General features: G+C 43.6%; 1 protein-coding gene across 10 annotated transcripts in view; it reads right to left on the bottom strand.

Annotated features, from left to right (window-relative positions):
• LOC135556391 (guanine nucleotide exchange factor DBS-like) overlaps positions 1–25446 on the bottom strand; it is a 75359-nt gene that overhangs the window by 40893 nt on the left and 9020 nt on the right. For 2 of the 10 annotated variants that reach the window (XR_010457984.1, XM_064989564.1), the window contains exons 1-14: positions 20947–21404; positions 18879–18962; positions 13086–13200; positions 6894–6984; positions 6346–6465; positions 5505–5621; positions 5270–5419; positions 4525–4649; positions 4249–4363; positions 3834–3953; positions 3455–3646; positions 2829–3020; positions 2531–2717; positions 1609–1715 (exon numbers count right to left, since the gene is read on the bottom strand). Coding sequence is in view for 9 of the 10 variants with exons in the window: in XM_064989564.1 (XP_064845636.1) it covers positions 1609–1715; positions 2531–2717; positions 2829–3020; positions 3455–3646; positions 3834–3953; positions 4249–4363; positions 4525–4649; positions 5270–5419; positions 5505–5621; positions 6346–6465; positions 6894–6984; positions 13086–13200; positions 18879–18962; positions 20947–20971 (1740 nt within the window). In the remaining variant the exon portion in view is untranslated. Of the gene's footprint in view, positions 1–1608; positions 1716–2530; positions 2718–2828; positions 3021–3454; positions 3647–3833; positions 3954–4248; positions 4364–4524; positions 4650–5269; positions 5420–5504; positions 5622–6345; positions 6466–6893; positions 6985–13085; positions 13201–18878; positions 18963–20946; positions 21407–24807; positions 25067–25446 lie in introns of those variants that run through there. The other 8 variants (XM_064989568.1, XM_064989570.1, XM_064989572.1 and 5 more) reach the window with 6 other exon arrangements.

The following is a 25446-nucleotide window of genomic DNA, read 5'->3' on the forward strand; positions in this document are numbered from 1 at the left end:
GTCAGGGAAATAACCTCTCACAGAATGTCATCATCAAGAGATGATTGTGGACTTCAGGAAACAGCAGAGGAAGCACCCCCCGATCCACATCGACGGGACAGCAGTGGAGAAGGTGGAAAGTTTCAATTCCTCTGTGTACATATCACCGACAAACTGAAATGGTCCACGCACACAAACAGTGTGGTGAAGAAGGCGCAACAGCGCCTCTTCAACCTCAGGAGGCTAAAGAAATGTGGCTTGTCACCGAAAACCCTCACTAACTTTTACAGGTGCACAATTGAGAGCATTCTGTCGGGCTGTGTCACCGCCTCATACGGCAACTGCACCGCCATCAACCGCAAGGCTCTGCAGAGGGTGGTGCGGTCTGCATAATGCATTACCGGGGGCAAATTACCTGCCCTCCAGGACACCTACAACACCCGATGTCACAGGAAGGCAAAAAAGATCATCGAGGACAATAACCACTCGAGCCACAGCCTGTTCACCCCGCTTCCATCCAGAAGGCGAGGTCAGTACAGGTGCATCAAAGCTGGGACAGAGAGATTGAAAAACAACTTCTATCTCAAGGCCATCAGATTGTTAAACAGCCACCACTAGCACAGAGAGCCGGCTGCCTACCTACAGACTTGATATCATTGGCCACTTTAAGAAATGGAACACTAGTCACTTTAATAATGCTATTTCAAAAATGTTTATATCTTGCATTACTCATCTTATGTGTATATACTCTATACTGTGTCCTTCACTATCTACTGCGTTTTAGCCGATCTGTCACTGCTCATACATATATTTTATACGTATATTCTCTCATACCATCCTTTACTAGAATGTGTGTATTAGGTTTTGTTGTAGAAATTGTTAGATATTAGGTTTTGTTGTGGAATTGTTAGATATTACCTGTCAGATACTGCTGCACTGTCAGATCTAGAAGAATAAGCATTTAGAGCCGGCTGACTACCTACACACTTGATATCATTGGCCACTTTAACAAATGGAACACTAGTCACTTCAATAATGCTATTTCAAAAATGTTTATATCTCGCATTACTCATCTCATGTGTATATACTCTATACTGTGTCCTTCACTATCTATTCTTTACTATCTACTGCGTCTTAGCCGATCTGTCACTGCTCATCCATCTATTTTATACTTAAATATTCTCATCTCATTCCTCTACTAGGTTGTGTGTATTAGGTTTTGTTGTGGAATTTGTTAGACATTAGGTTTTGTTGTGGAATTAGATATTAGATATTACCTGTCAGATAATGCTGCACTGTCGGATCTAGAAGAATAAGCATTTCGCTACACTCGTAATAACATCTGCTAACCATGTGTACGTGAAACTAGGGTTTCTCATCCCCGCAGGGTTCCCTTGGGAAAGGCAGGAAACAGAAGATGTCTGATACAGGACACTCCCATGACTTCTTCTCCCAGACTCCCATTGACCAAGAGTTATGTTCTGATGAATTATACAAGAAGAATTGGCAGGACACTGTCATACAAATGGACCAGTGGCTAGCCTAAAAAACAACAGATGGTTGTTCTTGTTGTCAGTGAGGTTGAACCATTTCAGGTTCAATTGTCTAGAGGATGTCCACAGGTCTTACCTTGAGGCTCCCTTTGACTTTGCGGCTTCCATTTTTCCTTTTTGCAAGCTCAGCTTCCGTGGGCTGCTTTGTGGCACTAGAGTTCTCTGAGATCCTTCGACTGAGGGCTAGAAATGGTTATAGAACAGGGATGGGAAAAGGAAGAAAGTTTTTTTTTTTTATTAAGCGGAATGTTTGACATGAAGGCATAGCGACATCTCGGGATCCTGCTTGAAACATCAGGCGTTTTGCCATTCTCTCTGTGTGGAACAACAGCAGGAGGCCCTGGCTCAAAGCTATGTCCTCCTCCTGTAGTAGGTTGAGTACCACAGTGAATACAATATACTTCCTTTAAAAGCCTCGAGAAGTAAGGTTTTAAATACATACTTTGAATTAAACTAGAAAATGACTGTGCTTCCTGGAAAGTAAAGTACAGACTATGTTTCAGTTTCAATAGCAATGAATAGGCTCTACAATGATCTTTCATTACGGACAGGTAAAGTTTGAGGTTAGGTCATGTGGGGGGGGGGGAGACCATAACGATGGAAAGCGGTTTCAACTTTTTATCTGTGCCATTATGGAATCTGTGACAGCATGGGCAGCGCCATTGAGGCTATCTCTATTTTAAAGTAGTCTGTTTTCTTCTTATTTTGTGTTTGAAAAAAGTGTAAAGCTAATATTGGTGATTAACCGCCACAAATCTTGTGTCATTCATTTACTGTGGCCACTATATGGCAGTGATATAGCTTAAATTAATTTACAAACCACAGCACTCAATTTGAAGAAGACAATGCTCTGATCATTGGCTGATTGCTGTCAATCCATAGGAATCCCCACCCAGTTGACATCTTTAAAATGGTGGATGCACTCAATGGCAATGCCAATGCTAAAAGGGGTTATATCTAAGTTGAGTCCTTTAACTATCTCTATCGGGGAGACTTACCAGGGGCAGGGCAGATGGTCCTGGGTGTTTTGTGGGGCGCAGGCCGTTTGGGAGAGGACTCAGGCCGGGGGGCCACAGGCTGGACGGGCCGGGTCTGTTTGGCTGACAGCTTCTTCAGACTAACCTGTCTCTTCTCAAACATCTCCTGTACATCGTCCAGCCTCTTTAGAGCCTTTTGTACATTCGCCTGATGGAAAGCACAGATCAGGGATCAACAAATAGGACCATTGTTCTTCTGTAGGCTGACAACTCCAGGAATTAGGATTCCATGAGTGAATTAAGGGAGCACTGCACACACCTTGACTTCAACGTTGAGGACTAGCTCATACTGGTTGTGGATGTTCTTGAGGTCACTCAGTTGGTTCTCCTTGGCTGTCTCCAGGAACTTCTCAATGTCCTGCAGGGCTGCCTCAGCCCCTTCCTGGGACTGGCACTTGTCCACAGCCTGAGAGGCCAGCAGGTACACCCCCGACTCACACCACTGGTTCACCTACAACCACCCGAGAACACATGGATGAATGAACAACTACAGTAGCTACTGTCTAGGCTCCATATCAGTAGTATATCTAGGCTCATTTGCATGGCACTAATGTATATTTTTAACGACTAATGTTATACATGGATGACATGTATTTTTGTTTAGGAACCAAAAAAGAAGGTACTGATATTGTATGGGACAATATACTGAACAATATACTGATAATATGAAAAATACAATTTTATTGAGTAAATGTATTTATTGCTTTGCTGAAAAAGTGGAAGTACCACTAACCTTGATGGAAGAGGGAAACTTTGTGAGTTATTTGAATTCATGAGAGCATGTGTAAATGACGTGTATAATCATGCAAACAATCTCTCCCTGAGGACATTGCCTTTTCTGACAGCATTATAGAGATGAGGAGCCTCTTATGTTATCCACCCCACCTTGTCTATGCCTTTGTGTATTTGGCGTGATTTGGAGAGGACGTCGTACTTCTTCTGGGCCTCGTTGGTGAAGTCATCACAGATGCGTCGGAGCTCCACACACTTTGGCCGTATGGAGTCCACAGAATAGTGGTTGCTCTGAATCAGCTGGTCCCCGTGTAGGGCGTGGAGCTGGGCCTTCTCTAACGACTCCTGATATGCATCAGACAGAGAGCCATTCATCTCACATGACCACATTTGTGTTAGGCTCACATTCAATACAATCCAAGGTTGATGATCACGTGCTAATTAACACATAGTGGATACATTGTGCTTTGTATTGTCTTGTATGGTGTAGATGTTACATCTCATATAACGTTTGTTATGTGACTGGGCTGACCTGAGCCTTCTCCTCTAAGGTCTTGAGGTCCTTCAGTAACATCTCTACCAGGGTGACACAGTCCCCAATGTCTGACAGGGCTGTCAGAGTCGCCATCAGACTGTCCAATGACACTTTCACCTGTGGAGGGGACACAGAGAGAGCAGGAGGTTAAGGACTTATGTACAGTATTTCTAAGCTCTATATACTGTAAGTGTGAGGTTGCAAACATAAAAAAGTGTAATCAAACTGAGAAATTGACGGGTGAGCAACTATTTTTGGACAAGGTGTTACATTGTAACGGCTACTTCTAATTGCTGTCTCTGGGGGAACACAAATAGCCAGGCTGTGTCCTGTTCAGCTTTCTTTGTTAACATGATTAAGCTAAACCTGCTGACTACAGCAGTCAGCGACTCTGTCACAGAAACATACGTACCTCTCGGAAGTCATGCTCAAAATGGCGGAACTGTAGGCACTGCTCCAGTTTGAGGTGATGTTTAGACCAGAACTGTTCAAAAGCGTTTTCTGTCTCATCTAGCTGGGCCAACAACCTGAAATACAACATGGACATATAACATAATTTGCAGCATCTTAATCCACCTCTGGAATATACTCTTAGTGAGAAATTAAACAAGTTAAATCATTTGTGAACCGAACACATACAAATGATTTAATTGGGAGCTTCCATCTCCAGTAGGTCCCAGTAACCAACCTTTCCACAGTGATGTGGTTCTCCATCTCGTCTGGGTTTAGCTGGTGGTTCTCAGACTTGGCAGCCTGCTCTTTGATACAGCCCAGTAGAGTGGTTCCCTGTTTCATCGCTAATTTCAGTTCATCCTGTCAAAATGAAAGAATTCATTTAATACCATTATAAAACGCGTGGTTCAAACCCTGAATGCTAATTTGCTGAAAAGTTGTTAACCAGTTTATAATAGCAATAAGGCCAGAGGAGGTGTGGTGTATGGCCCTATATACCACGGCTAAGGGCTGTATCTAGGCACTCCGCATTGCGTCATGCTTAAGAACAGCCCTTAGCCATGGTATATTGGCCATATACCACACCTCCTCTGGCCTTATTGCTATTATAAACTGGTTACCAACATAATTAGAACAGTAAAAATACATGGTATACGGTCTGATATACCACGGCATTCAGCCAATCAGCATTCAGGGCTTGAACCACCTGATTACTAATGGTGTTGCTGGTTTGGGGATAGACTACTCTGACTATTATCTAGGCCATTGATGCTTATGGTTAAACTACAATGCCACAGGCTATGATAGAACCCATTCTCCTGTGTATTTGATCACACTACTGTATGTGAATGTAACTAATAGTAAACTAACAAATATCAACACAATCTTCAGGTGTTGAGGATGTTAGCCATGAGTACAAGTAAACCATTGTAGGAAGTCAGGTTCAGTAGTATTATGTTGACGCTGAAGCAGAGCCCCACCTTGAGTTTGTCGTGCTTCTCAGTGTGAGTAGTGAGTAGGTCTTTGGTGCACTGCACATCATTGGGCAGCTCCGTCTCTGCCAGGTCTGTACCGAACTTCTGCAGCATTTGAGCCGTGGTCTTCACCGTCACAGCAAAGTTCTCAATGGCCTGACAGCAAAAAACATACACACTTGTATTGTTTCCAGTGAGTCCAGGAAATAACTGGTGTAAGGCCAATGTCATGGTAACTCACTGTCCGGCGGTGGATCCACTGGCTGTGACAGTAGTCCAGGTTCCCACCAAGCTCACATGTTAGCTGGCCCTTATCCACATAGCCATATAAGTCAGATAGGGAGTTGAGCATCACAATCTGTAGGGAAACAAATTCACATACATTGCTGTGTGTTATAGATGTTAGGGCATCTTCTGCATTATCAGTCTCAGTTTTCTCATCTGATTTTAGGGTTAGACAATAATTGTCACGGCATAATGTTAATATAGGCTTCTGTGTTTTTTTGGTTTACTCCATTTCTCTATTTCCACTTCCTCACCAGTAAGGATGACACACACACACGCAAGGTGATGAGGAGTCTGAGGAGGAGTTGCAACTTTTATCTTCGAAAATGTGTACAGTTACAGTATACTGTAGGCGTCTGGGGATAATGCAGGAGAATTGGCCTTCACCAAAAAATGGATTTATTTTACTAGGCAAGTCAGTTAAGAACAAATTCTTATTTTCAATGACGGCCTAGGAACAGTGGGTTAACTGCCTGTTCAGGGGCAGAACGACAGATTTGGGGGTTTGAACTTGCAACCTTCCAGTTACTAGTCCAACGCTCTAACCACTAGGCTACCCTGCCGCGTATGAAGGGATATACAGGTGTATGTTGTCATATTCTACAGCTTTCTATAGACAAGGAAAACATGCAGTGAGTACATAGTCATTGTTCTAACAGTTACACGTGAACATCACACTCTGATGCAACACTCCACATGACATTAGGTCAATCACTATCTCACACCCAGACGCAGAGGAAAGGTTTCTAAGATGATCTACGAGTTGGACAGGGTGAGTGGTAGCAAAGCATTCTTACCGGTACCTTCATTTTAAAGTCATCCCGGTGCAGCTTAATGCCAATGTCAGCGATGGCCCTCTGGAAGAAGCGGGAGGGCCTTAGCACCAACACCAGCTGGAGGTTCCCTGGAAATGCCCCCTAGTGGACACAGGTACAAAACACAGCTTCATACCATCTCATAGCCTTGTGTGGAGTTAGCCTTGTGTGGAGTAAGCCTTGTGTGGAGTAAGCCTTGTGTGGAGTAAGCCTTGTGTGGAGTAAGCCTTGTGTGAGGGAGCTTTGCTCTGCGCTTACTTTCAATTTAACAAAATCTCAAGAATTTGCAGTAGATTATACTCCCCAAAAAATTCTTCATACAATACTTCCTGATATAGGAGCATTGGTAGCAATTAGATTTTACAATGTTACATGATGCTGAGATAAAAATGCTTGGTCCCATTCTGTCCGTGGTGTGGCCAACTCCTCTATTGAAGTCAAAGACAGTGAGGAGTTAAAGCACAAACAGACTGGATAACCAGGCAAGAGATAAAAGCCCTGTCTGAAGTGAAAGATGGACATCGTCGTACCGCTATCCGCGTCAGCGAGGCCTTCACTGAGCTCCATTTGTCCCGCCTGCGGTCGATGATTATAATGAAACCGATGCTGGCCACGTCCAAACTAGACAAAGGAAAGATGGGAATAAACACATGTGGTAGGTGTAGCTATCCAAGCATGCAGTCACAAGACATATCCAAGAGGGCACAAGACTACACTCTTGTGCTCTGTCTCTGTACAGTTTAAACAGAGTTGACACAAAATCACTTCAGCACTTTTAGAACCAGGCCATTATAGTTAACAGTGTTAGAGGAGCTGTGTAAATTTGTGTAATGTTTGGGGTCTTTTACAGGGAAGAGGTTTTTAAGTGAGGGCCATTAACATTCTCAATGTGTTACTCTGACAAAAAAGGTGACTAAAGTTGCTCATGTCTAACATCTTAATGTGTTATCTGGCCTAATATAATTCCTACTCAATTGAGCAACTTTTGTGCATTTTCCTGGCTGCGAGCAGCTGACATGAGACAAGATTAATGGTCCTCACGATGTACCATGAGAGAAAGAATGACATCCCAGTTTTTTCACAAGACACATTTCTCAGGATGTGGAAAAAATTGAAAACGAATTGAAAATGCTACACCTCAAGAAATGTTTCTTGGGAAGTACCTTTGGATTTGCGGTTGGATGGGAGTTAGCCGGAACCACATCCCATACAGAGGGGATGAAGTGGCATTTCCTACTGGGCACAAACTAGTTGGATCAACATTGTTTTAACGTAATTTGTATTGTGACATGGAAACTCTGTGGGAAATAATTGAATTTGAAAAAAGTGTTGTTTTGAAGGTGAAATGTCAACCACAGGATTATGTCATCATTTTGTCATAATCAAATTTAAACATAGACAAACATTGAATAAAATATGTTGAATTTGTACCTTTAAGACCTTCAACGTTATATCCACTATCAGAAAAAAACGACAGGCTGGGCATCCCCTCCTACTGGATAATTGATCTATATACAGCTATCCATTGGTCCCCCATCCAGGGTTTTAACCAAGGCCAGCCCTGCTTAGCTATGATATTTGTCACTGACTATTGCCAATATTAGATCATGAGAGTGATTGTTGAGAGATCTCCACTTAAAAACGAAATAGATTCACTGTTGCTATTGAAGTCATTCCAAAGGGTATATGTCACACCCTGACTATAGTTTGCTTTGTATGTTTCTAGGTTTTGTTTGGTCAGGGTGTGATCTGAGTGGGCATTCTATGTTACATGTCTAGTTTGTCTATTTCTATGTTTGGCCTGATATGGTTCTCAATCAGAGGCAGGTGTTAGTCATTGTCTCTGATTGGGAAACATATTTAGGTAGCCTGTTCGTGTCACGGCTGTTGTTGTGGGAAGGAGGAGCGGACCAAAATGCAGCGTGGTTGTGATTCATTTTATTTAATTAAAGAAACTATACACGATAAACTAACAAAATAACAAACGTCCGAAAACCGAAAACAGCCCTATCTAGTGCAAAACACAGAGACAGGAACAATCACCCACAAACACACAGTGAAACCCAGGCTGACCAACCAAACATAGAAACCTACAAAGTAAACTATGGTCAGGGTGTGACAGTACACCCCCCCAAGGTGCGGACTCCGACCGCAAAACCTGAACCTATCGGGGAGGGTCTGGGTGGGCATCTGTCCGCGGTGGCGGCTCTGGTGCTGGACGTGGCCCCCACTTCACCGTAGTCTTCCCCCACCTTGTCCGCTTCCGTGACCTCCTAGCCACGGCAACCCTACTTAATAACACGGGACAGAGGGGCAGCTCGGGCAGAGGGGCAGCTCGGGCAGAGGGGCTCTTCAGACTCCGGCAGCAGCGCCGGACAGGCGGGAGACTCCGGCAGCACAGGAGAGGAGGAAGGCTCTGGCAAATCCTGGCTGACTGGCGGATCTGAAAGAGACTGGTCAACTGGCAGATCTGGAAGAGTCTGGTCGACTGGCAGATCTGGAAGAGTCTGGTCGACTGGCAGATCTGGAAGAGTCTGGCAGATCTGGAAGAGTCTGGCTGACTGGCGGATCCTGGCAGACTGACGGCTCTGGCTGCTCCATACTGACTGGTGGCTCTGGCTGCTCCATGCAGACTGGCAGCTCCTTGCAGACTGGCAGCTCCTTGCAGACTGGCAGCTCCTTGCAGACTGGCAGCTCCATGCAGACTGGCAGCTCCATGCAGACTGGCAGCTCTGGCTGCGCTAAACAAGCAGGAGACTCCGGCAACGCTGTAGAGGCGGAAGGCTCTGGCAGCGCTAAACAGGTGGGAGACTCCAGCAGCGCAGGAGAGGAGGAAGGCTCTGGCTGCGCTGAATAGACGGGAGACTCCGGCAGCGCAGGAGAGGAGAAAGGCTCGGGCAGCGCTGAACAGGCGGGAGACTCCGACAGCGCAGGAGAGGAGAAAGGCTCTGGCTGCGCTGAATAGACGGGAGACTCCGGCAGCGCAGGAAAGGAGAAAGGCTCCGGCAGCGCAGGAGAGGAGGAAGGCTCGGGCAGCGCTGAACAGGCGGGAGACTCCGACAGCGCAGGAGAGGAGAAAGGCTCCGTTAGCACTGGAGAGGCGAGGCGCACTGTAGGCCTGATGCGTGGTGCTGGCACTGGTGGTACTGGGCCGAGGACACGCACAGGAAGCCTGGTGCGGAGAGCTGCCACCGGAGGACTGATGTGTGGAGGTGGCACTGGATAGACCGGACCGTGCAGGCGCACTGGAGCTCTTGAGCTGGTATGTACCGCACCGGGCTATGCACCCGGAGACTGGAGACACCGTGCGCTCCACAGCATAACACAGTGCCTGCCCGGTCTCTTTAGCCCCCCGGTAAGCACAGGAAGTTTGTGCAGGTCTCCTACCTGGCGTAGCCCTACTCCCTGTGAAACCCCCCCAAGGAATTTTTGGGGCTGACTCTCGGGCTTCCTTCCGCGCCGCCGTGCTTGCTTCGCCATTTCCATTCTCCTATAACCCTCTTCACACTGCTCCAGTGAATCCCAGGCGGGCTCCGGCACTCTCCCTGGGTCGACCGCCAAACTGTCTATTTCCCCCCAAGCAGTGTAGTCCCGATATTGTTGCTCCTGCAGCCGCTGTTGCTTCTCCTCATACCAGCGCCTCTCAGCTCTCGCCGCCTCCAGTTCTTCTTTGGGGCGGCGATATTCTCCAGGATGATCCCAGGGTCCTTCTCCAAACAATTCGTCCTCCCATGTCCATTCCTCTTTATGTTGCTCCTGCTGTTGCTTTTGCCTGTTACCACGCCGCTTGATCCTGTTGTGGTGGGTGATTCTGTCACAGCTTTTGTTGTGGGTAGGAGGAGCGGACCAAAATGCAGCGTGGTTGCTATTCATTTTATTTAATTAAAGAAACTATACACGATAAAATAACAAACGTCCGAAAACAGCCCTATCTAGTGCAAAACACAGAGACAGGAACAATCATCCACAAACACACAGTGAAACCCAGGCTACCTAAATATGGTTCCCAATCAGAGACAATGACTAACACCTGCCTCTGATTGAGAACCATATCAGGCCAGACATAGAAATAGACAAACAAGACATCCAACATAGAATGCCCACTCAGATCACACCCTGACCAACCAAACATAGAAACATACAAAGTAAACTATGGTCAGGGTGTGACAGTTTGGTGTTGGGTTTTGTGGGTGATTGTTCCTGACTCTGTGTTAGTTTGCACCAGAATAGGCTGTTTCGGTTTTCCACGTTTGTTGTTTTTGTATTTTGTTCATGTTTAGTTGTCTTATTAAAAAACATGAATAGTAACCACGCTGCGTTTTGGTCCGCCTCTCCTTCAACTAAAGAAAACCGTTACAGTATGTTTAACATAGCAAATGAAAAGTGACCGTACTTTCACTCAAATATCATCATTGATGCTATTTAGGACTATATACTGTAACATTTGCAGTCATCAACAGCAATTGTTTCAATTCAACCCAGAATTCAACAACAAAAAATAAATTACAATAGACCAAGGGTTTCAAGCAACGTTTGATTTCAAATGTAATTATATTATATATAATATATTATATTATATTTTGTGACATTGAGTTATGTTTGGTTGTCAACGCAACCAAATATTAACATTTGAAGGAGATGCATCTTCTGCTTGGATAGTTCCATCTGTGCCACTAATTCAATATTATCTTACAAACTAATGCAACATTCAACCTTAAAATAAGTATTACATCCATGGTCACATTGAGGTTTCTTTAACTATAAATGTGTTATTATGTAATCATACAGAGCATGCATGTTCAAGACAGCATGTATAGGTCATCGCAGATCTGTGGAAATCATCACAATTGCTGTAATAATCTGCACAGAATGTCAAACGGCATTCACCACTTGTACTTTTAATGTAATTTCAAATGCATCCAGGTCATTTGGTTCTGCTTTTAGATGAAGCTCAGTATTCATCTGTTGAATAAATAAACAAAATATCTGATATTGTATTCAAATTAGACTTTCTTTTAAATGGTTGAAAGCACATCGATAGACATTTGGGTGACAACTAAACCAAAAATGTGACATTGTTTTTCCATTCCAGATGGTTGAAAGCACAATGATCACAAATTGGAAATTCAACTCATTTAGGGCTGTCTTTTTGAGTGGGTGACAGGTTTTAATCTCGCTGATCAACGTCTCAACCAAATTGTACCCAATTATCCACGTTGAAATTATGTGGTGTACCCAGTGGGTTACGTCTATATAAACCAATGTCTTTCTTCAAGCCACACTCTTTAGAAGCATTGCATCACTGTGCTGCTATAAGCATCACTCTTTAACCGGCTATTACCAAATATATAGTAGCATTCAGTGCCAGATCCCCAGAACAGGATCTGGCACCTCTCAGTTTTGTTCCAGAACCCATTTGCCAGGATCCGGTACCTCTCTTGGCATACTTTTCCCCCCACTATTTGCAATATAATAAAAGCAATCAGAGCAAACAGAGTTAGTTCAGGTTGACTCCTCTGTAATTATCCTGCCCATTAAAAATCGTAATGTGAAAACATGCCTGATATTCTAAAAATGGATTTGTGTTGTGCCAGCCCGGGTTTATGGTTTGCGCAACATTGTAGCCTATGTCGACCAACGCCTAAATAGACCAGAAGCAATCCTGCATCTCTCACAGATCTAGAATGAGATTCACTTTCTATAATCTCTCTCTGCTCTGATAGACCTGATCCTTGCAACTCATCTCTTCCGCGTTGCACTTCCTCATTTCTTTCCTTATTGAATCATAGCCGCTGAAGGGAACTGGAGATGCTGCAGCCCCCCTGATGAATTGAAATTCTAGGCTACATTTGCCAAAATTATAGAATTACTCCTGTCTGATCATAAATACATCAAATAAATCAGAATGCTAGACCAGGAGTAGACCTATAATTTAGCAACAGAGGATCAATAGTTTATGTAAAAAATACATTTAAAAAACCTAGCTGTGGATTGTGTAGCCGAATCACTGAGCATAGCCTACAGTCGGGAAGGCGTTGGAAATCGGTCAGTGCAATCAAAACAGGCCTTAAGCAAATATTTATAATAGGCCTACAATCTGGGGTAAAACACAGGTTGTAAAGCAAATGGATCCTGCTGTAAAGAGACGTCTAATGTGTCTGTAGGCTACCAAGTTATCAACTTCCAAATAGTAGGCTTTTGGCAAGAGCACATCGGCCATGGCTGGTGAGTGAGCTCTGCATCATTGGGTCAGTCAGTGAAACTGGAAAGCCATTTTAAGACTATTAAGATAATTTCCTCCTCTAATTGTACAATGTGTGTGTCTCCAAACACCTAGGACTTGGCTATTGATGGATTCGAGACAAGGTCGTTTTAATTGATCTCAGACTCTCAGTTTGTCAGTGTTAAAGTAGCCTGTCATTTCGATCATTTGTGAGGTATTAAAAAATATTAGTCTAAAGTCTGCAGTCATCTAAAATGTTGAAGAATTGCATGAAATACGTTTATAAAAAGGTCACATTTGTTCCCTGACCCCAGGCTACAGCTCTCGGGCTCACTTTTAGTTCTGGCACCTCCCAATTTACAAATTAAGCACCAAGCCTCTGTTCTCCACTGTGGGAAAATAAAGTGCACCAAAGGTGCTACTGTGATCTGAACTGCATAGCCATGGGTGAATATGCATGGTTGGAAAGAAAGCTTTAAATGCATTGCTCCTACTATACCTGGGGATGCTGGTCAGATATGTTACAACATTCTGGAAGTCCTCCGCTACGAGGTCGCCGAAGCCTGAGTACTCCGGGAAGGTGATGATTGGGGCACCATCTTTCCCTCTTCCTCCTGCACACAGAGGGGTAAAACAATTGGTTGTTATAAATGTGTTCATTCGTTCACACCAGACATTGACAGGCAAATAAACATTAATTGGACGCAGTCCTAGAAAAGTTACATTTACACGAATTAACCACAAGGTGGTAACATTGGGTTAAAAAATGTCAGCATTGTTTGCCAATGTTGGATATAATTTGATCTTTTTTTGACAATTAAGTCATTTAATTATTTGAAACATGAAACTTAACAAGTTTGATAAATAAATACGTTGATCTAACAGAAGGAAAAGTTTCCTATTAAATCCTGAAACAAATGAAGCAGCCATATTATAAAGCATGATCCTATATCTCTACAATGAGAGATTGATCAGTCAAAGTGTACCACTATGAGAAAGCATAGTGGGAGCAGCAAGGCCACCATTTATCTAAAGTGTTCCACCTCACTCAACATCATGCCCCCAGTGCTTACATTCATGGGTGGAGATCGGGGACTAGGGTTTGGCCTTATTATCTAGGTTAAATTCTCCTCAACGTCAAAACAGTTCAGTTTCGGATGACAGAGGGGAACTGCTGTAAATGATATCTTTGTGCAAGGCATTTATTTGCCCGAGACAGTCTGATATTCTACTTAAGGCTTGTGTCTGGGCACTCACTTTATCTGGACACATTACTCTCATTCCTGTGGAGCACGTCAAGAAACATTGCCTTTGATATTATTGGTCAGGTAACAGTAGCTCTTTACTTTCAACACGCATTGACTAACTTCTCCTCCTCGCCCTTCTCTCAGTCGGTTCTAAAAATGTACCAATCACACAGACAAGCATAACACCCTCCTCCCAAACTCCAACGCTGTCACTGTCTTTGTGCTAAAAGCAGCATTTTGTTAATTTCCTGTGCCATCTCGCCTGTCATCCATCCCACAGGGTGACATCTCACCTATCAGTCCTCCCAACCAGACACCTGCTGATGGCAGAAGAATCCATATACCTGCTGCCACAGGAGATCCTTACACATGTCAAGGCTCGTTGTCTACTTCTCCCGCTGACAACAACACTACATCAGATAATAATCAGAGTTAGAAAATAAAGCGCTGTCTGGAAAACTCCACCTCTTCAGGTATAAGTTCTGCCTGAAAGTCATATTGGAGGAAAACCCATTGAGAGACCCACTGAGAATTAAAAAAACAGCTTGCGGTGTAGGTCATAAAACATTCTTGTGTTTTTTTTCCACAGTAAAATTACATAAGTTTGAAATCTAGCTTTTCTGAGCCAGGGTTTTTAGACTGAGGCATAAGCTTGGCAGAAGTGCAGCAAGCCGACCCCTGGTGGTTTGACATGGGTGGGAAGGAATGGAAACAACCCCTGTGGAGGCAGAGGCTTAGGTGTGGACGTCCCACCCAATAACTACCCACAACTCCCTCTGTTATTGTCCCAACTTAGGCCCTACACCTCTGCCACTTCTATGTCTCCAGTAACTGAAATATGGATATGCCAGAAGATGAAGACTCATTTATTTGTGCTCCAAGAAGGTTATGAGGGAAATAACGCAGAGAGGGAAAATGTTTGAGAGTCTTCTGGGTTGATCTGTGAGAATACAGATATGATATAGGGGACTCAATGTTCTCACACACGTGTTAATAAGACTATACAGTACTGTATGTACAGTTGAAGTCGGAAGTCTATACACATTTACATTTAAACTCAGTTTGTCACAATTCCTGACATTTAATCCTAGTAAAAATTCCCTGTCTTAGGTCAGTTAGGATCACCACTTTATTTTAAGAATGTGAAATGAAAAAATAATACCAGAGAGAATGATTTATTTCAGGTTTTATTTCTTTCACTACATTCTCAGTGGGTCAGAAGTTTACATACACTCAATTAGTATTTGGTAGCATTGCCTTTACATTTTTTAACTTGGGTCAAACGTTTCGGGTACGTTTCCACAAGCTTCCCACAATAAGTTGGGTGAATTCTGGCCCATTCCTCCTGACAGAGCTGGTGTAACTGAATTGGATTTGTAAACCTCCTTGCTCGCACACACTTTTTCAGTTCTGCCCACAAATTTTCTGTAGGGTTGAGGTCAGGGCTTTGTGATGGCCACTCCAATACCTTGACATTGTTGTCCTTAAGCCATTTTGCCACAACTTAGGAAGCATGCTTGGGGTCATTGTCCATTTGGAAGACACACTTGCGACCAAACATTAACTTCCTGACTGATGTCTTGTGAAGTTGCTTCAATGTATCCACATCATTTTCCTACCGCATGATGCCATCTACAGTGCCTTGCGAAAGTATTCGGCCCCCTTGAACTTTGCGACCTTTTGCCACATTTCAGGCTTCAAACATAAAGATTTAAAACTTTATTTTTTGTGAAGAATCAACAACAAGTGGGACACAATCATGAAGTGGAACGACATTTATTGGATATTTCAAAACGTTTTTAACAAATCAAAAACTGAAAAATTGGGCGTGCAAAATTATTCAGCCCCCTTAAGTTAATACTTTGTAGCGCCACCTTTTGCTGCGATTACAGCTTTAAGTCATTTGGGGTATGTCTCTATCAGTTTTGCACATCGAGAGACTGACATTTTTTCCCATTCCTCCTTGCAAAACAGCTCGAGCTCAGTGAGGTTGGATGGAGAGCATTTGTGAACAGCAGTTTTCAGTTCTTTCCACAGATTCTCGATTGGATTCAGGTCTGGACTTTGACTTGGCCATTCTAACACCTGGATATGTTTATTTTTGAACCATTCCATTGTAGATTTTGCTTTATGTTTTGGATCATTGTCTTGTTGGAAGACAAATCTCCATCCCAGTCTCAGGTCTTTTGCAGACTCCATCAGGTTTTCTTCCAGAATGGTCCTGTATTTGGCTCCATCCATCTTCCCATCAATTTTAACCATCTTCCCTGTCCCTGCTGAAGAAAAGCAGGCCCAAACCATGATGCTGCCACCACCATGTTTGACAGTGGGAATGGTGTGTTCAGGGTGATGAGCTGTGTTGTTTTTACGCCAAACATAACACGTTTTGCATTGTTGCCAAAAAGTTCAATTTTGGTTTCATCTGACCAGAGCACCTTCTTCCACATGTTTGGTGTGTCTCCCAGGTGGCTTGTGGCAAACTTTAAACAACACTTTTTATGGATATCTTTAAGAAATGGCTTTCTTCTTGCCACTCTTCCATAAAGGCCAGATTTGTGCAATATATGACTGATTGTTGTCCTATGGACAGAGTCTCCCACCTCAGCTGTAGATCTCTGCAGTTCATCCATTTACATTTTACATTTAAGTCATTTGGCAGACACTCTTATCCAGAGCGACTTACAAATTGGTGAATTCACCTTATGACATCCAGAGTGATCATGGGCCTCTTGGCTGCATCTCTGATCAGTCTTCTCCTTGTATGAGCTGAAAGTTTAGAGGGACGGCCAGGTCTTGGTAGATTTGGAGTGGTCTGATACTCCTTCCATTTCAATATTATCGCTTGCACAGTGCTCCTTGGGATGTTTAAAGCTTGGGAAATCTTTTTGTATCCAAATCCGGCTTTAAACTTCTTCACAACAGTATCTCGGACCTGCCTGGTGTGTTCCTTGTTCTTCATGATGCTCTCTGCGCTTTAAACGGACCTCTGAGACTATCACAGTGCAGGTGCATTTATACGGAGACTTGATTACACACAGGTGGATTGTATTTATCATCATTAGTCATTTAGGTCAACATTGGATCGTTCAGAGATCCTCACTGAACTTCTAGAGAGAGTTTGCTGCACTGAGAGTAAAGGGGCTGAATAATTTTGCACGCCCAATTTTTCAGTTTTTGATTTGTTAAAAAAGTTTGAAATATCCAATAAATGTCGTTCCACTTCATGATTGTGTCCCACTTGTTGTTGATTCTTCACAAAAAATAAAGTTTTAAATCTTTATGTTTGAAGCCTGAAATGTGGCAAAAGGTCGCAAAGTTCAAGGGGGCCGAATACTTTCGCAAGGCACTGTATTTAGTGAAGTGCACCAGTCCCTCCTGCAGCAAAGTACCCCCACAACATGATGCTGCCACCCCGTGCTTCACGGTTGGGATGGTGTTCCTCAGGTTACACACTTCCCCTTTTTCCTCCAAACATAACGATGGTCACTATGGCCAAACAGTTCTATTTTTGTTTCATCAGACCAGAGGACATTTCTCCAAAAAGTACGATCTTTGTCTCCGTGTGCAGTTGTAAAGCGTAGTCTGGCTTTTTTGGGCGGTTTTGGAGCAGTGGATTCTTCTTTGCTGAGCGGCCTTTCAGGTTATGTCTATATAGGATTACTTTTACTGTGGATATAGATACTTTTGTGCCTGTTTCCTCCAGCATCTTCACAAGGTCCTTTGCTGTTGTTCTGGGATTGATTTGCACTTTTCGCACCAAAGTACGTTCATCTCTAGGAGACAGAACACGTCTCCTTCCTGAGCAGTTTGACAGCTTCGTGGTCCCATGGTGTTTATACTTGCGTACTATTGTTTGTACAGAGGAACATGGTACCTTCAGGCGTTTGGAAATTGCTCCCAAGGATGAACCAGACTTGTCGAGGTCTAGATTTTTTTTTGAGGTCTTGGCTGATTTATCATGATTTTCCCATGATGTCAAGCAAGGAGACACTGAGTTTAAAGGTAGGCCTTGAAATACATCCACAGGTACAAATTATGACTCAAATTATGTCAATTAGCCTATCAGAAGCTTCTAAAGCCATGACATAATTTTCTGGAATTTTTCAAGCTGTTTAAAGGCACAGTCAACTTAGTGTATGTACACTTCTGACCCACTGGAATTGTGATACAGTGAATTATAAGTGAAATAATCTGTCTGTAAACAATTGTTGGAAAATGTACTTGTGTCATGCACAAAGTATATGTCCTGACCGACTTGCCAAAACTATAGTTTGTTAACAAGAAATTTGTGGAGTGGTTGAAAACTAGTTTTAATGACTCCAACCTAAGTGTATGTAAACTTCCGACTTCAACTGTATGTATGTACACATTCACTACTTCCGGATCCCAAAAGTGGCCATTTCAGGCACTGAACAAAGTTTGTGAATATAGTCAGAGGAAATGGTTCACGGTGTAATGTCGTAATGCTGTTATTGTCTTGGAGCAGACCAGACAGGAGGCCGCTGAGGCGAGAATAGCTCATAATAATGGTCGGAACAGAGCAAATGGAATGGGATCAAACACCTGGAAACCATGTGTTTGATGTATTTGATACCATTCCACCAATTCCATTCCAGTCATTACCACAAGCCCGTTCTCACCAATTCGGGTGCCACCAACCTCCGGTGACCTCTGTCCACTCTGGGACAGGAAGTCATTAAGAGGCACTCCTATCGATCAACAGTATTAAAAAGGTTCAAGTCTGCTCACAACTCAATCATGATTTAAGGTCAACAGCGGAAATGGCCTTTTAACTGATAATGTGACTCGAAAGGATATGACCCATTTCCTTTTTCTGTCCGCGATCCAAATGAATCATGAAACATTGCAATGTATAGTACTATAGAAGCGATCACATCTCTCTAAGTGAGGATAATAATAGTAATTTCCATCCTTCGGACATCCATCTTTCCTCCTTCATAAAGGGAGAGGAACTACAATATTTGCCTGTCTGTGTGTGAGGGAAGCAGGATTAAGGAGAGGAGACAGAGCCCCTAGATACATACCTGAGAGCAGGGCAAACTGCCGGTGCAGCTGCTCTATGATGTCGACAGCCAGCAAGGGCCTGATCTCCTGCTGCATGATCTCATCTGGGGAGGGAAACAGGAGAATGCCTCCAGTCAGCAATCACAATATCATAGGAGAAAGAGCCGTATTATTAAAACACTAGCGTACAACATGTCCCAACTAATCAAGCCCCCGAGGCCATACCCTGGCCCAATCATCATCAGCGGAGGCTGCTTAGGGGATGACGGTGCATAATAATGGCTGGAAGGAGTAGATGGAATGGCATCTAACTTCTGGAAACCATGTGTTTGATGTATTTGATGCCATTCCACCTATTCCACTCCAGCCATTACCACAAGCCCTCCCTCCCAAATTAAGCTGCCACCAACCTCCTGTGATCTACATGTCTGACAAGTCAGCTCAGTATGATCTGTGGAATATGAGGGCAAGGCTGGGCGCTGGACCTTTCCACAGTGTCTGTTCTCTCTCCAACAGTGGTCTCCATGTGTAACGCTGCCCCTCGCAGTCAAGACCTTTAGCTGTGAATGCAGATGAGCTTTGTGTGCCTTTGTTAGATTTCCATTACAAGCTGCAGTAGCGACTGTGCCCCCTTTCACACAGATCATTCTTTCATTGTGTTGTTCCTGTAAGACTTAGTAGCTATTCTGGATGCTTGGATGGGAGGAGGGGAAGGATGGTTGATGAAGCTCCATCAGTCTGCCGTAATGGTTTGGGGTCACCCTAGCCTGAAGCACACTGCAGCAAGCTTTTCACTGTGAACAAAACACCCTCTGTCTGGCCATGGTATAAAGGAGTGTATTAACAAAGACTGCACTTTATCCAGTCCTGGTCCTCCAGATGTTTCCCTATAGTCAGATCACATGGTCAGGATAAACTCCAGGTCCTAGTCAGTCATATCTGCTGTATTGTTAGTCTGGTGGGTGTGTTGTCCACACGGATTTGATTCTGTGGCAGGTTGTGCCAGCAACATGTGGAGACACCATGAAATAATGCCATGGCAACACAGAAGGGCGCCATCCTCTGCGCTCCACCCACCTCATCCCAGTGTTCACCTCACCTTTTGCAAGGGAGCCTACAGCCTTCTCCATTTGCTCCAATGAGCAGAAACACACACATTGACTCTCAGCTACAGGAACACATCTACTGGATATGAGGACTTACAGTACATACTGTATTTTCCCCTAATCCAAGCTGTGTTGTAAACTGAATGAATTTATTATTGTGACATGCCATTAATGAGAGAGTCAAGATTGTTGCTCGCATAAGGGTCAAAGTGCAATGCAATATTGTCAGATATGAACTTGACGGACAACAATATAACAACCTCAAACTTGTATGATTCCCATTTGAGAGTTGTACTGTATACACCATTTTCTCTGCCTGGGAAGTACATCATTTATTTAATAAATGTTTAACGTTAGTTACCTCAAACTATATGGAGGGCAAGCAGGTTTCCTTTTAATCATTAGCTATGGTGAGTTATATGATCATGTACAAGGTCCTAGAATTCCTTAAATCAAGTCGCCTCCCTCACTTTACTCTACCTTCCCTCGAAGTCTATTTTAACAAAGGCTCAGTAAAGCTCCAAGAAAGCATCGTTGCGTAGCCTACTAATTAACAACATTGCAGCTCTTGTGAAATAATGAGTCGAGGACTGGATAAATGACACAAAGCAATTACAACAGATGTTATATATTTGTAGCCTACATAACTTTTATCACGCAACAATCTCATTTTCACAGTTGGCCCCCACCAGAAAAAAAGCCTGAAGCACACTGGCATCTCAACCACAGAAAACTGCAAAACAAAGGCATTTTGTCCCTCAGCATTAACTACGGACAGACAGGCAAGAGTCCCTTGAGCTCCTCAGAGGAAATGCTGAAGAATGTCTCAGCCTCTTGGTATACTGTTGAAATGGAAATCAAGTCTAGGACCAAGGCTGGCAACATGAGTGACAACAAACGTGTGTCTCTGTTTAGCATGTAAACACCCTATAACTCCCGACAGAGAGCCAGCCAGCGAGCAAGGGGAGTGAAAATACCTTACCTATGACAGGTCTGGTTCTCTTCATCGTAGTGCCACTATAGTTGGGTGTGAGGAGAGAGAAAAGTCACACTAATCCAGGCGACGGGGGTAAATCACACAGACAGCAGCGGTAGTTTGTCAAAACAATTTTTTCAACCATTTTCATCCCCTTTCTCCTCTTCGGACTTCCTTAATAAGTAACCCAAGACACACACACACACTCCCCACTTACACACACCCGAACACACACATACCCAGCTCGCAAAGTTTTTTTCTAAGGAAGGAGTGCATCTGTTCCTTTGGGCATTTTTTCCAGCCCCAGCTGTGTCTCACAGCTCCACTCTATTCTCTCACAAGACTCTCCGCGCACAGCAGCCACACAAGCAACCTATCAGGACTCAGGGAGGAGGAAAACACTGCTTACTGCCTCTTTAAGTGGGGGGCAGCCCCAAATGTTAACTATACTTCTGAGAAAGAAAAAAAGAAAAAGAGAGGATCAAATCAGAGCGTTCCGTGTTGTGCTCTGGTGTTCTCCTCCCTTCAGCAGCATCCCTCTCATTAAAGTCACGTGCTGACTGTGCACCCCTTTCTGATCTGACTGTCTCTGCCCTTTCCTGTATCTCCTCTCTTCTCCCCCCATCCATCCCTCTTCTCTAAGAGCAGCTGCATGGGAAGACAAGGGTGTTTATGGTCCTAGAGGAAGTATGTCCCAAAACACCAGTGGCAGCTACCGAGGCATTGTATGTTAAATAAGCAGCTTTCCTTCCTATTGTACACTGTATTCCAAAATAGTGAGATTCACTGAAATGTGCTGTCCAGTTTTCCACATGAAATGTGTTACAATATTCGCACAAAGGACAACATGAAAATCATTCTGTTGTAAATCCGATTAAATGTTTTAATGGACCTGAATGTATTATACAATTTCATAAATACGTAATTTAAAATAATCTCACTCCATGTGGTACTTTGAATCTATGTCAGGGTTTAGACTTAAAACTCTACCCTTTAGTTTGTAAACAAACAAAACAAACTCTACCAGTAGATCTGGTATCATGGGATAATTAGCTCTGTGTTTAATCACTTGGCGGGTCAGCAGCAGTCTACAGCAGGGAGATCAGCTGTGTCTGAACGGGTAGACGGGAAGTTAGCTAGACTCCCTCTGTGCTATGTCTGCCCTGTCGACCTGCCTGCCTGAGCCACCATGGATTTCACACACAGACAATAAGCCTACTGTTACAGGGTTACATAACAAGAGGCCATTATTTAAGACAAAATAAGGAGACAGCCAATTGTTCAGAAGGAGTGCAAATCAATGTGTTGATACATTTCGCATTGTTCTCTTTCCAAACAGAAGACACACGTCACAAATACACTCAAGTTTTCTGTATGTAAAACAATATCCCACAATATCCACCACATATAGCATAAACACCACACACACTTTCTCTCCACACTATCCTCATAGGATATGAACCCCTTAGTTGACAAATTGAGCCCCGAGGGTGAGAAATTCATAACAAAATCTGTCCTCCAGGAGAGGACAATTGATAGGCTGGATTAGCCTCCCTAATGAGCATCTTAAAGCAGTGGACTATCTAACACAAATCATCCCCTCAGCATCAGGGACCAGCGGACCACAGCACTGTTTTTCGAGCTCCCCTCCCATCAACATGTGACTGTAAAGACACTCAGCCAACCAACCCACCACGTTCCTCCTCCAGTCTGATCCCTGCTACACGACACCCACCCACACAGATACACACAGGTGCGCGCCAACACATACATGCAGGTGTGTGCGTATGGAGTAACACATTTAACTAAATGGACATTTAACACAGAAGCACAATCAAATGAGATGCATAAAGTATTGTATAAAAGTAGTCCATCCTTGTCATTTAATAGTGGTTGATACAGCCTCTCCTGAACAAAAGCTTCTGTCTTAAAGGAAACCTCCACCCAAATAAGATCTTTTGGTATTTTGTCCTTTGTTGACATAATCCCAAAATGTTTTGCTTGACAACACTCACATTTTCACGGGATGTAACTCTCAAAATACAGAAATCATTCCTGTACGATGCCTTTTGCGTCACATGATGCTGCGTTTTGCGTCACATGATGCTGCGTTTTGCGTCGCAAAATGCGACTTCTGTATTTTAAAAGTTACATATCTTGAAAACTCAAGTGCTGACAAGCAAAACACTTAGGGACTATGTCAACAATGGACTAATGAAACAAATACCAAAAGATAGTTTTTGGGTGGAATTTTTCTTTAACTAAAGGGACATGAGAATATGTGACCAACACTCCATGCTGATCTCCTTCAATATTGTTGGAGAGGAAGTTTGAATATAGTAGATATTTGTTCGTAAATCCACATACGTCCAAAAGAGCACGTTTCCCATTGACACTCAGGAAAAGGGCGGTCGTGCAAGAAAACAATAAAAGGATGTGTCAGACAGGTCCATTTATCTCCCAATAACAAACCTCCCCGAGTGATGGATATCAAATGTCAGCTAAGACAAAACTGTCTTTGGAAGTAGGACGAGCCCCAGATGTGTAATAATCTGGGCTTCAGGTGGAGGGAATACCAACCAACCGATTAGATAAAAATAGGGCAACAAATTGGGATTTTGACCATGAATTTTGGCCAACATTCACGTGGAAACTTGTTCTAGGAACAGAATGAATGGACATCATTATGGTGCTGAGAGATGAAAGGATTTCTGAGGAAGAGACGTCAAAGCCATGCGATGGTCATTATGGTTTCTGTCTTACACTCGGGACATTAAGATGGATACCCCATTCTCTTTTTAACAATCAAAAACGTACTGGAATTGAGCTTGGACAGATACAGAAACTGCTTTCTGGCAATAAAATGTTCACTTTGTTCCGACTAAAGAACATTATCTCAGAAACACCTTCGAATGAAGACAGTCCAGGAAGAGCAAAAAGTGACACATATCCTTACTTGAACGTACCCAAAACAATTTAATTGCATTTATATCTTCAGACACACAGATTTTGAACCAGATGCCCTGAAGGACATAGGCTTGGCAGCTAACTGGATACCATAGGTGACTATTTGCTTCAGTTGCAAGGGATAATCACACATAAGAGACGCTGCATGTCTAGGCATTGAGGGTTTGTGGGACCATCAACTGCTTCTGGGTAGGTTATTTTGTGACATCATTCAACTTTGCCAGCTAGTCTTTTCCCACATATTTAAAACAGTCAGACAGGACATCTTTATCCAACCACAGACACCATGATTCAGATTGTCATTCTTTTTAAACATGGAGCCATTTTTTCTGCTATCATTGCCACTTCTCCACAGAGAGAAACATGAATAATTGTGCAAGCCTGCATGCATGGTATAAGATGTGTTCTCATCAAGTGTTCTTCAAAAGGTTGTTGTGATGTGGAGCTTTCTATCCAGGACAATGCAAGCCATTTGACATGCAGATAGGAAAGCAACCTGGCATATGATAAGCATGTCTGAGAAGGTTGAGAACTGCCATGCCTATTCATAAAGGTATCAGTCTAATATTAGAAGGAATGGCATACCTCAGATAGCAGCAGCGGCAGACTAATGAAATCTCACTAAAACATGTACATATAGCAGTGCCTTAACAGCATCACATCAATCAACAAGCACAGCATAATGGTTCAAGCGTTGGACCAGTAACCAAAGGGTTGCTGAATCGAATCCCCGAGCTGACAAGGTAAACATTTGTTGTTCTGCCCCTGAACAAGGAAGTCATTGTAAATAAGAATTTGTTCTTAACTGACTTGCCTAGTTTAAAAACAAAACTGACAAGGGGATGGAGTGAAGGAGAGGTGCTGAGAAGGAGGTTGAGAGGGAAGAGAGGGAGGACATACTTCTCCCTGTGGCTGACTCAGTCTTCTGACACACCCCCAGAAAGCGGTGGTAGGACTCCATCTCCCCGGCAGAGATCCGCACCATGGAGGAAGCGCCACGCGTGTGCCTCCCACATACCGAACACCGCGAGGGGATGGTCTGGTACCGCGGGGAGCCGTCCATCATCCCACCACAGCAGAGTGCCAAAATATCTGCACTACTCATCTCTGAGAGTGTGTGCGTTTATGTTCAAAAGATTGCTTTCCTGCACACCAGCCTGTGTAGTTCCTTCCTACGCAGTGCCTGGTGTAGTCAAGGTCAGTCCAGACTCCAGCCCAGGGAGAAAGGGACAGAAAGAGCTCGGAGCGGCTACCAGAGCTTCACTCTCCTCCCAGGCTCAGTCTTCCTGAATCACCCCTGGTCTGCTTTTCAAGTCCCCTGGACGCTCTTCTCTTACAGTGCCTTCCATCTGATAGTCTGTCTCTCAGCGCAGCACATCTCACACACACACACATACTCTACACAGTACGCACACAGCCTCTACCACTGCAATTATTTATCTTCAGTCCCGGGAGCCAGTGAGCTGTTGCCTCTGACCTCTGCCTACAGTCTCTTCCCTCTCTATGCCGGGCACATGCAACAGAGGATAATCAAAAACC

Source organism: Oncorhynchus masou, chromosome 15, assembly GCF_036934945.1.
Source record: "Oncorhynchus masou masou isolate Uvic2021 chromosome 15, UVic_Omas_1.1, whole genome shotgun sequence".
In the NCBI taxonomy this organism is placed as follows: Eukaryota; Metazoa; Chordata; class Actinopteri; order Salmoniformes; family Salmonidae; genus Oncorhynchus; species Oncorhynchus masou.